General features: G+C 41.8%; 1 protein-coding gene across 2 annotated transcripts in view; it reads right to left on the reverse strand.

Moving 5' to 3' along the window:
- Positions 1-289: 289 nt before the first annotated feature.
- ENOX1 (ecto-NOX disulfide-thiol exchanger 1) overlaps positions 290-15542 on the reverse strand; it is a 446686-nt gene continuing 431433 nt past the window's right edge. For both annotated transcript variants that reach the window (XM_058437834.1, XM_058437835.1), the window contains 2 exons: positions 10565-10650; positions 290-630 (listed from right to left, as the gene is read on the reverse strand). In XM_058437834.1, the coding sequence (XP_058293817.1) occupies positions 499-630; positions 10565-10650 (218 nt within the window). In that variant the 3' untranslated portion in view covers positions 290-498. The remainder of the gene's footprint in view (positions 631-10564; positions 10651-15542) is intronic.

A 15542-nucleotide genomic window follows, 5' to 3' on the forward strand; every position in this document is an offset into this window, starting at 1 on the left:
TATTCAAGTTTTCTTTTGGTATGCTTTTCCCTCACTGTAAAATTTTTTCTTTTTCTTTTTTCTTTTTTTATTACTAAAACAGAAAGAAAGACTTTCAGGAAAATGTCATTTAATGATTTCAGCTATACATTACATATACAACTCTGTAGCCTAGCAACAATCATTGCTACACCATCATTAACTTTAAATATTTTGCTTGGTGAGCTATTCTCAAATGTAGCATGTTTTAAGATTTTGCCATCATTATGACTGTGGAATTATTGTTTGGTTTTCATAGGAAACAGATCTGTCACAGTATGAAGCTTTGTTTATTTTAAGGAACTGGTACACAATTACATTTCCACTCACAAGAGAACGCCACAGATATAACTAAAGGCAGGCTTCGATGGCTCCACAAAGGTTGCGTGCTGGACCAACCCCACACCTCCTGCTCCCCCATCGCACAGCCCTGGCCAGGTTCACATGGTTTCATTTCCAGGGATGCTTTGCTCTTCGCAGTTAGGTAGTTTTAATTCCTTCAAAGGCACACAACTTCCATCTTTTTTCCAGCGTGGCTCCTACACCCGTGAATTCCTGTTTGAACATTCGTGGCAGCCTCATCAAAAGCATTTCTATTTCATTTGCAGATATCTGTTAGAAAGAAAGAAAAGTCACTTTGGGGAAAGGAACTCATCTTAAAGGAGGAATGGATTGGGGAAGGATGAGCTTTCCCAGTGATATGAACAGCATTTAGTTTTCTCCTGGGCTGTCAGGGGATGTCCTTATAGAAGGAACATTCAGAAGTACTGAATGTGATTATCCCACCTCCCGAGCAGCTGGCGGGGTGGGGCATGGGTTGGCTGGGTGGAAAGTGCCGAGTTCACCCTTCATATGGATGGCTACCTTACTGGCAGCACCATTCCTGAACAGCCCTCCCCTGATATAAAAGGAGATGGGGAGGGAATTTAAGAGGGCTCAGAGCAAATCCATCACCACTCCCAGAAAGCTACTAGTGGCTTCATCCTCATCCATGAAGGACAGCAATTTTCTTTAATGCTGCCAAGAGCAGAGGACATTCCGGTGGGTGGATTTGTTGCCACCCAAATTTCTTTCTCTTCCTTAATTTTCATATGGACCAGAGACCATAAAGCTTTCGGAGTGGAATCTAAACTCCAAAACCTACAACAACAATACGAGTCTTGATATCTAGTCATAAAATTCAGGTATATTTTTTAATGCAACTTTTTTCTTCTCCATATTTTTATTAGATGAATTTTTACACCAATAATTCATTTTAAAGAACAAATCAGCCATAATCCCTCTGCTCTAGCACAGTGATTGCTTTTGTTTTCCTGTGTTAGCATGCCAATCCGTGTGTGCATGTGGATTTTATACAGCAGGGCGGCCAATTTGGGGTCTGATATTCTGTTTGAATATCCCCAAAATTTGGGGTCTGATATTCTGTTTGAATCCTGTATCTTCATCCTTACAAAGATAATTAGTCTCTTTAAGCCTCAGCAAATGGAAATAACATTTAATAAGGATAGCATGAAAACTACTGGCTTAGCACAGATTTGGGCACATAGAAATGTTCAATGAATCAGAGCTATTACACTTTTTCATGGTGTAATCACTGTAGAGATATCGTTTTAGAGTCTACACTTTCCATTTAACAATATTAGGATTCATTTAAAAGAGACACCAAATAGACCAAGAAGTCAAATCAACTGTTCATTTAATATTCTCATGGAAAAGACTTCATATGACACATTCAATATTCCTGGGCCTATAATACAAAACTTTAGTTAAATAGAGGCAGTTCTGAAAATTGAAATAAATTGTATTCTAAAATTTTGGGGAATTATTTTGAAATCTGAATGCATTTTCCAATACACACCATATTAGACGGATGGTTAAATTCCCAGGTCAACCGACAAAAGCCTATGAGACAGATTATGTGAAGGTTCATAATAACTTTGAGAAGTAAGTTTTCTTTCAGTCACCATCAGTGTTCTCATTTCATTCTCACAGCACTCTGGTGAGATTTGTGAGCAGATATTATGATGCATCTCCACTTTATAGCTCAGAAAACTGTGTGAACTATAGAGGGTTAAGTGTTTTATCAAAGACAGAACTTGGGAAAGAACCCAAGAGTTCTTTCATGGGTTGGGGCCTGGGCCTTGATTGGTGTGCCTTAAGCACTTCCCATGATTATCAACAGCCAGGGGTGAACAACCAGGGGTATTGGGAGGTCTTTCTCAGTAGCAGTCACCTGGGGCACTTTTTAAAAAAATCAGATCCCCCAGCCAGCCTCTTCTCTGGAGACCCTGATTCAGCTAGTCTTGGGTGTAGCCCACATAGTCCATTTTTAACAACCATCCCAGATCATTCTTATAGTCAGGCATATTTGGGTTAAGAATGGGGACTTAGGCTGGGCGTTGTAGCTCATGCCTGTAATCCCAGCATTTGGGGAGGCCGAGGTGGGTGGATCATGAGGTCAGGAGATCGAGGCCATCTTGGCTAACATGGTGAAACCCTGTCTCTACTAAAAATACAAAAAAATTAGCTGGGTGTGGTGGCACGTGCCTGTAATCCCAGCTACTCAGGAGGCCGAGAGGCAGGAGAATCGCTTGAACCTGGGAGGTGGAGGTTGCAGTAAGCCGAGATGGCGCCACCGCACTCCATCCTGGGGGACAGAGAGAGACTCCATCTCAAAAAAAAATGGGGACTTAAGCCAGACAAGCTTGGATTTTACTCTGGCTAGGCCTCAAGCTGTGTGACTTTGGGAAGATTACTTAACATTTGTAATTCTCAGTTTCTTCAGGTGTGTAATAGATGTCATATCTCTCAGGGTATTGTAAGGATTATGTGTAAAATGTAACACAGTGCCTGGCACAAGTTCTCTCTTCTTATGTAGACATGTATATGTGTGTGTGTAAGGAATACTGATAGAAAATGACACTTTATCTAAGCTTTTGTGGTATGGAGTAGTATGTGGTCAAAACTAGTTTTTCATAGGTCCAGGAGGCAATTTTCTTTAAGCCTTATGAGGCCAAGTTATCTTCTCAACGAGTTCCCTTCTTTCTTTTGGAGGAGGACAGCACAGATCATCTATGGTGGGCTCTAGTCTCCAGTCAAATTCAAGTGCCACCCCTGGCATGTCCTTCCCCAGATCAAGGAGAGGCCATAGCGGAACACACAGGCCGAGGTGCCTGCCAGCCCACCAGCACCTTGTTTCCCGTGTAACCGCCACCTCCCTTGGAATGTAGGGAAGAAGATCTGTGCCATTCGTTAGGAAGGGGAGAAAAAGCTAAGTTCTTGAGGGTAAAATAAATATCTGATTTAAAGATAACGTGTAGGAGACCAGCTGCCTCAGAAGAGGCAGTCCCACTCAGCAGCCCTGCAGCTGGCTGTAAAAAGTGTGACAACTTACAATCACCAGGAAACTTTTCCTTGCCAGACTTTTCTGAAAACACTATTTAATTCTCACCACACTCTCATAAGATAGGGAATAATTTACCAATAAGAAAACTGAGGCCCCGAGAGACTCAGTAAATCCCACAGGGTAACACAGGCAGTAAGTGTGGACCAGACCTCCTGGCTGTGGTGCCTCGTTCTTAACCACCCCTGCCCACCTCCACCAGGGAGAGGACCATGGAGTAGGGACAGGAAATAATCCTCTTGGTCACTGCCTCTCTGGCCCTGGGTGGGTGTAGATGCCATGGAAGGCATCAGCGTACAGGAGGGCAGGGCTCCTCTGTGATGAATACTATTAGAGTGATATCAACATCAACAGCAAAAAACTGAAAACTCCCAACTCACCTGGCTCACACACATTCATATTGCTGATGCTTGGGCACCCCCACATTAACGATCCATCGAAACGGTAAGCAAATCATGGGAAGTCTTGGCTAGCATGTACTGAAATGTGGCAACATCTTGTTTTCCATGGTGTCTTTTGACCTGAGCCTAGACTTTAACCACAAAGGAAGCGGGACAGAGGTAGCTACCATCTACCGAGTTTTCACTGTGGGGCAGGGAAGAGTAAGTTCTTCACCCGCATTATCTCATCAGAAAGCTCATTAAACAAGCAAGTGCCCCCCCTCACTTGCTGGAGTAAAGAAAAGGAGACATAAAAGATTTGGATCACAGTGACAGAACAATCGGTAACCTCTTCCAGTTTAGTAGTCAGTTAAGTAAGCAGTCACTTAACTTCTTTGGGCCTGTTTTCTCATTCGCAAGACAAGGGAATTGGAAAGAAACACACAGAATGCCCTGAGGACTTGGTTTGTGTGCTGGCCTCTCCATATCCTAGCTCTAGACTTAGGACAAGCCATTCAAAATTTATCTGTCAATTAGGTTGTGGCAAAGATCTCAAAATGAGAGGATGTGATAGGTCTTTCATGCACCTTAAAGCACAAAACAAATGACAGTCCCCACTTTAGTAGCACTTATTGTGTGCTAGATACTGTTCTGGAATGCTTTTCATCTACTAAGTCATTTAATACCAAGGATAACCCCCCAAAAACCACTTTACAGATGGTGAAACTTAGGCACAGAGATGTTAAATAAGCTGCCCAAGGTCAAACAGCTAAGAAGTAGTGAAACTGGGATTTGAACTCCTCGTAATTACTTAATACATACTTCAGATTTTGAGAAAGCCAGAAATTAGGGTAATGGGAATTAATCTCAAATGTATTAGCTGTAGTTTCTGTTGGTAGTGTTAAGATATAATAGCTGGGTTCTGCCACAAAGATGCAAATAATATAGAGTTGTGTCGTAATTATGGAACAAACCACTTCAAATAAAAATCTATCTAAAATATCCATTTAATAAGGCTCTCAGCAGCTGGGCATGGTGGCTCACACCTATAATCCCAGCACTTTGGGAGGCTAAGGTGAGAGGATCACTTGAGCCCAGGAGTTTGAGACCAGCCTGGGCAACATAGAGAGACCCAATCTCTACAAAACATACAAAAATTAGCTGATATGGTGGCATGTCCCTGTGGTCCCAGCTACTCAGGAGACTGAGGCAAGAGGATCCCTTGAGCACAGGGGTTGGAGGCTGCAGTGAGCTGTGATTGCTCCACTGCACTCCAGCTTGGGTGACAGAATGAGACCCTGTCACAAGAAAAAAAGGGATCTCAACTAATTCTAGAAGAATTCCTTAAAGTTCTTTAAAGATATTTGTATCTCATGACAGAAGAAAGATCAGAGAGAAACCTGTATCAAGTAAGTTAGTTTTGTGATTTTCAAACTTTTCCCCTACCCTGACAAAATAACCTTTATGATATTTTATCTTTTAGGATTTTTAAGACAAATTCAAGAGAAAAATTCAATTTGTCCTTCATTTTCTCCCTATGGCCAAAGAATTTTTACTTTACAAATACTTCCACTTACTTCAGTTCTGTTCTCTTCCTAATAATTTGTCAGCCATTATCATCTTGCCGTCACAATATCCTTTGCCTTCCCACCAGTACATTCTTTGTCTTGAGAATTGAGACTCTGGAGTCATTACTTAAACCAAGCACCCAGACCTCACTGGCCAAGCTCTGGGTGAAGTTCACTCCTTTTCCTCATCTCCTGCATGATTTTCTTCCCTGAGTCACTTCTGAAACCAGGGATTCTCTCTAAGCTCCTACTCCTGTTCACACATGGAGCCCTGGGTTCCAGGCGAGAGCTGTTGCTTGCCCAGCAGGTATGTGAAGGGGAAGAACTTGGAGCAGGGCCTATGAATCCAGCCCGGCTTTCAGAGTGATGCATTCCCTCACTCCCAAGCATATTATGAGGAGATTGCAACACACATGGTTAAGGGAGCACTGTGTAGCACTGTGATATAGATTAGAGATAGATGCCATGACTATGAAATCTTTTTCCCATACACCATGTATCTGGTGCTCTAGCAAGTGGAGAGGATAGTCATAACCCTGAAGTTTTGATTACCCTCTTACCCAGGTGGCTTTTGTTCCAAGAAATTTGTGGCCTATATATTTTCAATCTTTGATATTGTCAGTGGATTCTTCCACCTGTTTTGTTTGAAACTTTCTTACATTTATTCTTTTAGGAAGGATTTATTTGCTACAAATACAAAAAAGAAAGAAAGCAAAAGTCAGAAGGAAACAGGCTGTGTGTAACCAAGGAGGTTGTGTGCTGTTAATACCGCAGAGGTCATTTATAAAATCTGCTTGATTTATTTTTTAATTTGCTGACTCTAGGCCAAGCCTACTGCCTCCTTGCCCGGCCTCTAAGCACAGTACAAATGGACACAAGCAGATGCAAATCAATTTTTTCTCATCATGGTTGGCTCCACACCCCATATCATCAGGCAAGGGAAGCCTGGTGAAGAGGGGCTCCTGTTTGGGCTACTGAAAAGACACCGGCAGAGGCCAGAGCGTCAGGGAAGCTAGTTGAAAACCAGACTTCCTTCCATGGGCAAAACTGACTTCTAGCCTTTAAATGCACATTTAAATCTTGTTCATGCTTCACATCCTGGGCAGGGCACAGTGTTAGCACACACAGACACCTCACAATAAATGTTCACAGAGAGAAATACAAAACGTAGATGGGGCAAAGGGAGGGGAGGAAGGAAGGGAGAAAGAAGGAAAAGAGGAAAGAAGACAAGAAGTCAGGAATTCGAAGGAGTGAAGCAAGAAACTGGTAGAGGAAGGGAAGGAGGCAGAAAAAATGTGATGAAAGAAGATAAACAGGAGAGAATTAAAAGGAGAAAAGAATATGGAAGGAAAATGAGGGCAGGAAGGAGAGAAGAAAGGGTGGGTAGAAAGAGGAGAAAGGAAAGAAATGTGGCAATGTTAGCTAAAGCATCCCGGAGGGAAGCCACCAGAAGAAGCATGGACTCGAGGGTACCTTGCTGTTAATCATGACTCACAGATTTCACCCTTCTCTAACTCCTAGTTCAGAGAGTATCTTCCCTACCCAATTTAGCACTTCATTAGTTCATGTCTGATTCTCAAGTCATTTCATAACTAGGCTACAAGCTTGTTGAGAACAGGGTTCTATCTTAGATTTCTTTTGTGCCTTGGCCATCTCCTCTTCTTCTCTGGTCCCTAAGACAGTGCTGGGTACATGAAAAGCACTGAATTATCCCAGCATTCATTAGATCCCTGGTAACCTTACCAACTTCTCTCATTGTGGTGCAAAGCCTTCTTTTTGTTCTTTATGTAGTCAAGTGGGGAGTATTGTTATCTCTGCTGTCATATGCTTTCCAGAAGTGCTGTAAATGTCTAAAAAACACATTCATTATAGTCTGTCTAAAGGATCACTCACTGATATTACTGTGACAGGCTGCTCTTAAGGAGAACCCCAGAATATGCATGCTATTAAAGATCATTCAGGTGGGCAATCTCACAAACACTACTGAGAACATTTCCCCACCCTCACCACCTGGCTATAGTCTGGGAAAGAATGCTATCCAATTAATTAAACAGGATCTGAATCTCCTTTCCATAGCCAAGACATTTAAATTTTGTGTTTGCAGAGGTATGCTATTAGTACAGAAGTGCAAATGATTCTCCCCTCTGTGGGAAATGTAACACATGCCCATGACCTCTCAAGCTGGTCACAGTGGTGTCGTGCCAAAATAGCAGGTCCTTCTATATCCTCCAGCCTCTGTGGCCACATTACGCCGAGTCTGGTTTTCAGAACCAAATCTTCCACAGCATGGGCCTTGGGAAGAGGCTGCAGGTGTGTAGAGGGGGGCAACCAGACATGCTTGGAAAACTGAGCCTTCATCTCCTAAAGGATACATAAACAGGGAAGAGCAGACGAACCCTCCTCTTGACTGTAAGAAGTATTCATCTGCTAATGCTCAAGTCAAATGTTTCTCCTGGGCTGCTTCGGACAGACAAGAGGTTGGGCTTGATGGGCCCTGGGGCTGACATGGGAGATTCTATGTATTGATAGACGCCATGTTCATGATAGTGCTGCCTGTTTTAAAGAGTTTGCCTGCTGTGCTCTGGGCATGATTTTTGACTCAGCAAAGCTTCAGAAGCCATGGCCGCCCACAGCCCTTACCCTGTCTTCCTCTGAATGAATCTTTCTTTTTCAAGTGTTTCTCATACAAGAGAACCGGGTGAATGAGAGTGGGTAATTTAGAAAAGGCCAAGAAGAGAAAAATATGCAAATATGCAAATATCAAGAGCAGGAATAATATTTAACTGGAAAATAGCTTATTATTGGGCTACATGGTTTTAGGAAGCCATGTGCAATGTACATGCCTAGCATAATTTAAATTAATTCCTTCCATTCCTAGTCATTCTTACACCCATATGTAGCCTTTGGGGAAATCCTGACCACAACAGTGACATTACAGGACTGCGCTGAACCTGCCTTCCCTGTTCTCATCAGTACAGGGTGGGCACTTGATTTTGCTCTCTGGATTACAAAGTCTAAATATCCTCTCAGCCTCACTGGAATAGAAAGCATGTGGTCTGATCCCTGGTGCCCAGCAGTTTTAGAGTACTTTTTCAATATACTTTCTACCCCAGGCATGAGGAGGAACCTGACAGCTCTAGTGGACATTTCATTCAGAAGATGGAGGGCTATCTGGGGATAGGCAGGGGACACCTCTTGTGTTTCCTCTGTGAGGGAAATACTTTCTTCATCATCTTCTAAAGTAAAAGTACCAGTCTGCAATGAGATACAATTCCCTTGACTGAATCCCATCCAGAAAGGTCCATCGTCTAATGGCCAGGGACCAGGCATGTGAATTCTCTCTCCTCAGAGACTGGTAAGGGAACGTCACAAATCTTACCTGAGCCCTGACGATAAGAATAGAACAAGAGCTTCCACCCGCACTGCACCCCTCCGCCCCCCTACCCCTCCCTGCCGGCCAAAACAAATCAATTCATTACTTATCAATCCCTGCCCATTCCCAGGAGATGATTTTACATACATACATACATACACACACACACACACACACACACATGCAGGCACACACACTTCACTGGTGATCATCATAGATTCTCAGCCTGTGATGATGGAGTGGAGGAAACAAAGAGTCCTGGAATTCTTCAATAAACGACAAATGGATTCTTGGCCATTTCAGCTCCTACTAAAACAACAACTGCTTCTCAACAAAGGCTTCCCACTTGGGACTTCCAGAAAGGGGAGAACAGAAATGTCAACAGTACAAGGGAAGGATGGTAGCAACAATAGGAATCATTTCTTGAGGGGTTATTCTTTGCCAAACACACTGGTGCAAGCAGTGTTTTGTTTAATCCTCTAGGCAAAGGTGGTGGTGATATTAAGGAACAATGATACCAGTAAAGGGGAAACAACAGCAGAGAAATCCTTCAAATCTATATGACAACAAAGGAACATTGTGTAGCAAGTCCTTCTCATTTCATCTGAGTTGAACATGAATGCTTTCTCTTACTTCCCTGTGCATGTGAGGGGAAACCATAGAGAAAAAAATAGATGATTCTGAACCTCCAGCATTTTAAAATTCTCTAACTCCTTTCACCCTGTCTTGTTCTACCCTGTCATGAAAGGCATGAATCTGTATGACTGAAAAGATTCCTCTCAAAGGGGAAGTGTTAGATTCATTTAAGAGGTTAAACAGTTTTGGGATCATGTATTGGGAAGATTATTTGAATCAAAATAAGAACACAAGGTAGTCATTTGATGCATGCTAGCCATTGAAAATTTAGCATGATTTATCTGTGTCTGTTCAGGGACACAGCACTGCAGGCTGCTGGTCTGGTCGTACCAATCCCATGCATTTTGCTGTGTTCTATGGAGGACCTTCTTACTTATTTCCATTTTCCTTCATGACCAGAAATTTGACTTCTGGCTTCTCTAGCTTCTCTGTTTTGCTTCTGTGTCCACCCTGCTCCTGGGCTTCCCTAGTATTGGTTAATGATGTTGTTTTGTTTTGTCAGGGCCCCTCCCATTGTTCACATGAATTTGACACATAAATCACATTCTTTTTGTCTCTTCTCTTTGGGCATGCAAATACTGCAGTGGGGTAGGAGTACAGCTAATTTGTGGATGGGAAAAACTGAGCTTCAGGGAGGTGAGGAATGATGTCTGGCTCTGGATGTGAGCCTGGAGGGGCACAGCTGAGAAGAATTTTGCAGTCACTTTTTCTACTTAGAGAACAATGCTGGAAAACAGCCATTAATACAGCTTTCTTGAGTCATATCAGATCTTTATATTATTTGGGATGATTTTTCCTCGATTGTGTGAAGTCCAGAACATGGAATCCTATAAGAATATGGTCTGAGGATAATGCCCTATTAGCCACACTCACCTGATTTCACCCTTATTTTGGGAACTTTCAGGTGAACCTATATTTTTAAATCTCTCATAAGCTTTCCAAATTAATTTGGCATCTGCTAAAAGTCATTGTCATTTTGGATAACTGCTCTTCTTTTTACAAAGACAAAAGCAAGCAAAAAGAAGAGAACAATCTGCCAAAAACTGAGGTCCTTGCAAAAGAGAAGGGCTGATCAACCCCCATAGGCTGCTACAGCCCTAATTCAGTTCCTGCAGAGTCCACCTGCAGCCAGCAATCAACATGCTAAATTTGAGCAATGAAAGTTCACTCGAGCAAAATAATTTACCTTGGAGTCCAGCTGCTGCATGTATGACCAAAGATATTCTATGTTGGCTCCAAAAGGATGGACGTGAAGAAACGTTGATATGATACCTGAATTAAAAAGGCAAACATTGGAAATTATTCAAAGGCATATGAGAATCTCTGTTAAATAATGCTGTCTAACCCCAGTGACTATTTTGTCAGGCTGAGTTATGGTCTTGCCATTTCTAGCAGCACTCAACAAGCATTCAATAATAGCACATTCTGAAGGCAGTAAGAGTAACATGGCAAACAGAACACTTTATCTCCTGGAATGATGGTGGTTAGCAAAGCTAGACTCTGAGATAATATACAGCTGAATAAAGGTATTTCAAAACAAAGACTCCTGGAAGCATTTCAACTACCAATTTTATGCTTGATTTACCAATATAAAATTATAGTTATTGGAAGGATAAAATTATCTTTTCTTTCCCTCAGTGGACTTTGCAGTATGAAAATGGCTCATGCAACTGTGTCAGAAATCAAACCACCTCAAATTTTCCTGATAATTACAGTTGCTAGATATGAAAAGTATTTAATCTATATTTCCCCCAACTGCCATTGAAGGAAGCCCAAATTCTTCCTGAAACATTTGCTGTTCTCCCTGGTTGTCGCTCTTGTTTAAAAGGAGCCAGCTCATTCTCCCCTTCTTGCTGCTGTAATTTACAAGATCATTTTAAAAGGTCTGGGAATGGATGGTTTGGCTGCAGTTTGATTATAAATTATAAGGCTTTTCCATCGTGAAAATCAGCTGTCAACATTGTACTGACAAATGAAAAGCTGGATGTTGATGTCAGGAATGAAGTAAAAAGCATTACCTTCCTCTTCTCCCTGCTCCTGGATCCAAAATCAAAATAGTGAACATGAGGAAGTCAACTCCATAAACTGTTGACTGCTTTTTGTTAAGAAGTTGTGCACTTGTTATTCACAATAGCAAAAAACATGGAGTCAGCTCAGGTGCCCATTGGTGGCAGATTGCATAAAGAAAATGTGGTATGAACCATGGAATACTATGCAGCCATAAAAAAGAATGAAATCATGCCCTTTGCAGCAACATTGATGCACCTGGAGGCCATTATCCTAAGTGAACTAATGCAGAAACAAAACCAAATATTGCATGTTCTTATAAGTGGGAGCTTAACAGTGGGTACTCATGGACATAAGAAGGAGAAAAGTAGACACTGGGGATGGCTAGAGGCGGGAGAGAGGGACGAGGGAAAGGGCTGAGAATCTACCTATTAGGGATTATGCTCATTACCAGGGGGATGGGTTCAGTCATACCCCAAACCTCAGAGTCATGCAATAAGCCTCTGTAACAATCCTGCACATGTACCCCTGGATCCTAAAATAAAAGTTGAAAAAGAAAAAAAAAGAAAAGTTGTCCTCAGACTGATAGTTTTAGCTTTCTGTTAAACAAGTTTCAAGATGAATTAAATCTGAGGGTAAGCCTTCATGTTCTGTTTTTTTGTGAGCCTTCATGCTTGGGAGCCAGGGCAGACCCTCACCTGTATGAAATGCCATCTGGGTGGGCACAGGTGCACACAGCATTCTTGTACTAGGTCATCCTATATTTGTAGGTGACCTTGGATTGATCTGCCATAGGGTTTCATGGCTCCCTGATGCTATGGGATGAGTGTCAAGTTTTTAAAGAAAAGTTCCCAGTTCATCCTCAGGCTGAGAACAGACAACCAAAGGGACTCTCCAAGACCTATCCTCAGAATGCTGCTTTCCCAGGGCTTGTAGAGGTTGACGGTGAGATGGGGAGGTAGAAACAATTCTCACATTTCCCTGTAAAGGTGGAGTCTCAGTTTTTAAAGACTGACCTGTTCTTCCTGAGATACAAAGAACTACCATTTCATTCTGAGGTTATATTCTTCCTTTTTTCTTGTCAAAATGTCCTTTTTTTGAAATAATGGCAATGGTAGAAGGCAATGATGATACTTTAAAAATATCTTTAGGTGGAAAAATAGCCACTTTTAATGTACTCAGGCAGCATCGTGTTGTCCCCTCTCCTTATGTATTTACTTATATTTTAATTTTAGGGACCTGGCAGTTACTTCCCTGTATCTGAAACTCTCAATTCTGGTGAAGTGTCATTCTAAGTAATTCTATTACTAATAAAAGTTAAAATACAAAAGCTCATGAGTGATTTCTTTCAAAAAATTAGAATCTAGTAGAACTATTTAAAAATGATTATTTTCATTTGCATTTCTCGTTTTAAAAAATTTTTAATTGATATATAATATTTGTACATATTTTTTGGGTACCTGGCATATTTTGATACCTGTATACAATGTGTAATGATAAAATCAGGATAATTTGCATGGCCATCACCTCAGACATTTATCATTTCTTCGTGTTGAGAACATCCCAAATCTTCTAGCTATTCTGAAGTATACAGTAAATTATTGTTAACTGTAATTTCCCTACCGTACTATCAAATACTGGAACTTAGTCCTTCTATTTATTGAATGAGAGAGTAAGGGCTGAATCACAGTTCGTGTAGAGGGAATCCCGTTTCAGGATGGTGAGTGGGGCTTTCACTGACCATCCCAGGTACTATGGCCACTGCTTTCCACAGAGAGCCTCCAACAAGTGATGAGCAGGAGAAGGACAGGGGAGGGAGAAGGAAGAGTCAGCTTTGGCTTTGTGAGCAGGTGAGGGGGTGTTCCTAGTCGGAAGCTTTTTTCTCCTCCTCCCCCGTGGGGTTCTCCCAGGGAGGTGAGGGCTGCTGCAAGGTGGGGAGCAGCATTCCTTGGGTGGACATCTGCTTACACAGCAGGGCTGAGACAGGGAGTGGCAGTGGCACTGCAGACTTTGGGATGACAAGGGTGTATAAGTCTCCAATGGGGAAAGAGGACATAAGACTTGAACAGTCTTAAGTAAACTACCCCAAGCAAATAGATAACAACATTTTTCATATTTAATATCCCCCCTGGCCGGAGAGTCTTTAACATCTCCTGCATAACCTACAGCCTTTTGTAAATGCCCATGGGTGTATGGTTATCAACATAAATGTCTTTAGTAGGATGACTAGAACAAGTCAGAGGAGGATGGGGTGGGTTGGGGGAGAGGTTGATAACCCTTAGCCTAGGAGATGAAGTGTTGACATGGTCATTTAGGGACACCAGAAATGGGAGGACCTAGAGTAGCCCCTTTGGTTGCCTCTGTGAAGTTGGCACCCTCTGTGAACATGGATTTGCTCCTCCACTGTCTGCTATCTCTCACCCCCAATCCTGGGTCTGCACCCCAAGGAGCTGTGCTCTTAGTCTTTGTGTGTTCTGGTTCCATATCCAGAACATAGTACACATTTATAAGAGGTATATGTTGAATGTATTTATTTGTCCGAACTGGAAATCGCCAGTATACTTGTTTAGAAATTCTATTAGTCTATTATTGATAAATGGGAATAAATAAGAACCTTAAACATTTCTACAAGTAGTAACAGATCTTTCAAAAACCAGGTAACTTTGAGGTATTATTCACTGAAAATTCTTACTCTTAACCCATCCTGTCATGGATTTAGAAGGATGGAATAACTTGGATGTTTTGAGCAAGGAAAATTTTCATTGAAACTATTTTGCTCATAACTAAGGGGAAAATCAGATTCTAAAATCAGATTAGAAATCCTGACGTGGACTTGAGTATTCTTTTAGGAGGGTATTCAGAACCATCTCTGTGGTAGCTGATGTTAAGAAGCCATTAGCTTTTCCTTGTAAGAGTTCAGCAATTGCCACTAGATATATGTAGGGCCAAGGCAGGCAGTCACAAATAGGCTTCCCAAGCTTTTCCTGTGGATGACAACCCAATTATCCAGTGTTGCTAGAGACACAGCAGAAAGGAAAGCATGAGTCACCATCCTCCCCGGTACCTTGCCTCTCCTCAGCCCACCTCCCACTCCTGCATCTGTCCATCCCTGTAGCACCACAGAAGCATCAGTCATGCCACTTGAGAAAATGTTTCCAGGCCCTGTGATTTTGGATCAGGTTCATTTGAGGGGATCTTTCTAAATAAACAAGTAAAGCCTCTTTGCAGCTTTTTTTTTTTTTTTTTAAAGGAACTGGGACATTCCCTGGGGATGGAAAAAAGGATTGCTGTAACTCAAAAGTTAATGAAAATACCACAAACCTGGAATATGGAGACTATTTTATGGTCCTCTGGAATGGACCTAAAGGCTTGGTAAAATGAACACTAGGAAAGGAGGGTGGTGGATTTAGCTGTTACTGAACTGGTGGATCTCCAAGGGGATGGCTCAACAATTGGACTTGCTTGTTTCCATGGAGATGTAGAAGGCCTCCATATTTGGGAATGGGTTTCCAAAAGTGGAAAAAAAAAATTTAAGTGCCTAATTTAAAAAAATTTTAAAAGAATAAAGGAGGTTGTCAGTACTATCGGGCTTTTTGCACATCTCAGAATCTTAAAAACTACTTTAGAAAGAGAAACTAACTAGCTCTAGATGCCTGTGGCAAACCTCGTTAGGAAGGCCCATTTAAATTGGCTACCCAAAAGCACTCTGAGCTTCTCCCATCAAAACCATCTAGTTTATTTTCATTATTGGGCCTCACTAAGACTAAGGATGCAGTATTTAAATTAACCAAATAGTGCCAGATTTGTACTGCTTCATCACTTATTTTAATACTTGAAACACTTAGCAGCCAGGAGGTGGCAAGGTGCTAGAGGCACAGCATCGTATAAGATAGGCAAGGGGCTGGTCCTGTGGAACTTTTATCCTAGGTGAGCAACACAGATAATAAACACAAAGGTGAAAAATAAAAATTTTTAGATAGTGCTTAGCACAATGAAGAAAGCACATCAGGGAAGAGGACAGAAGAGAGAGCAACCTGCAGCTTGCTGGAATGCTACCTTACACAAAGTGATTGATGTGGTTTGGCTATATCCCCACCCAAATCTCATTGAATTATAGCTCCCATAATTCCCACATGTTGTGGGAGGGACCCAGTGGG

Source organism: Hylobates moloch, unplaced genomic scaffold (assembly GCF_009828535.3).
Source record: "Hylobates moloch isolate HMO894 unplaced genomic scaffold, HMol_V3 SCAFFOLD_4, whole genome shotgun sequence".
Lineage (NCBI taxonomy): Eukaryota > Metazoa > Chordata > Mammalia > Primates > Hylobatidae > Hylobates > Hylobates moloch.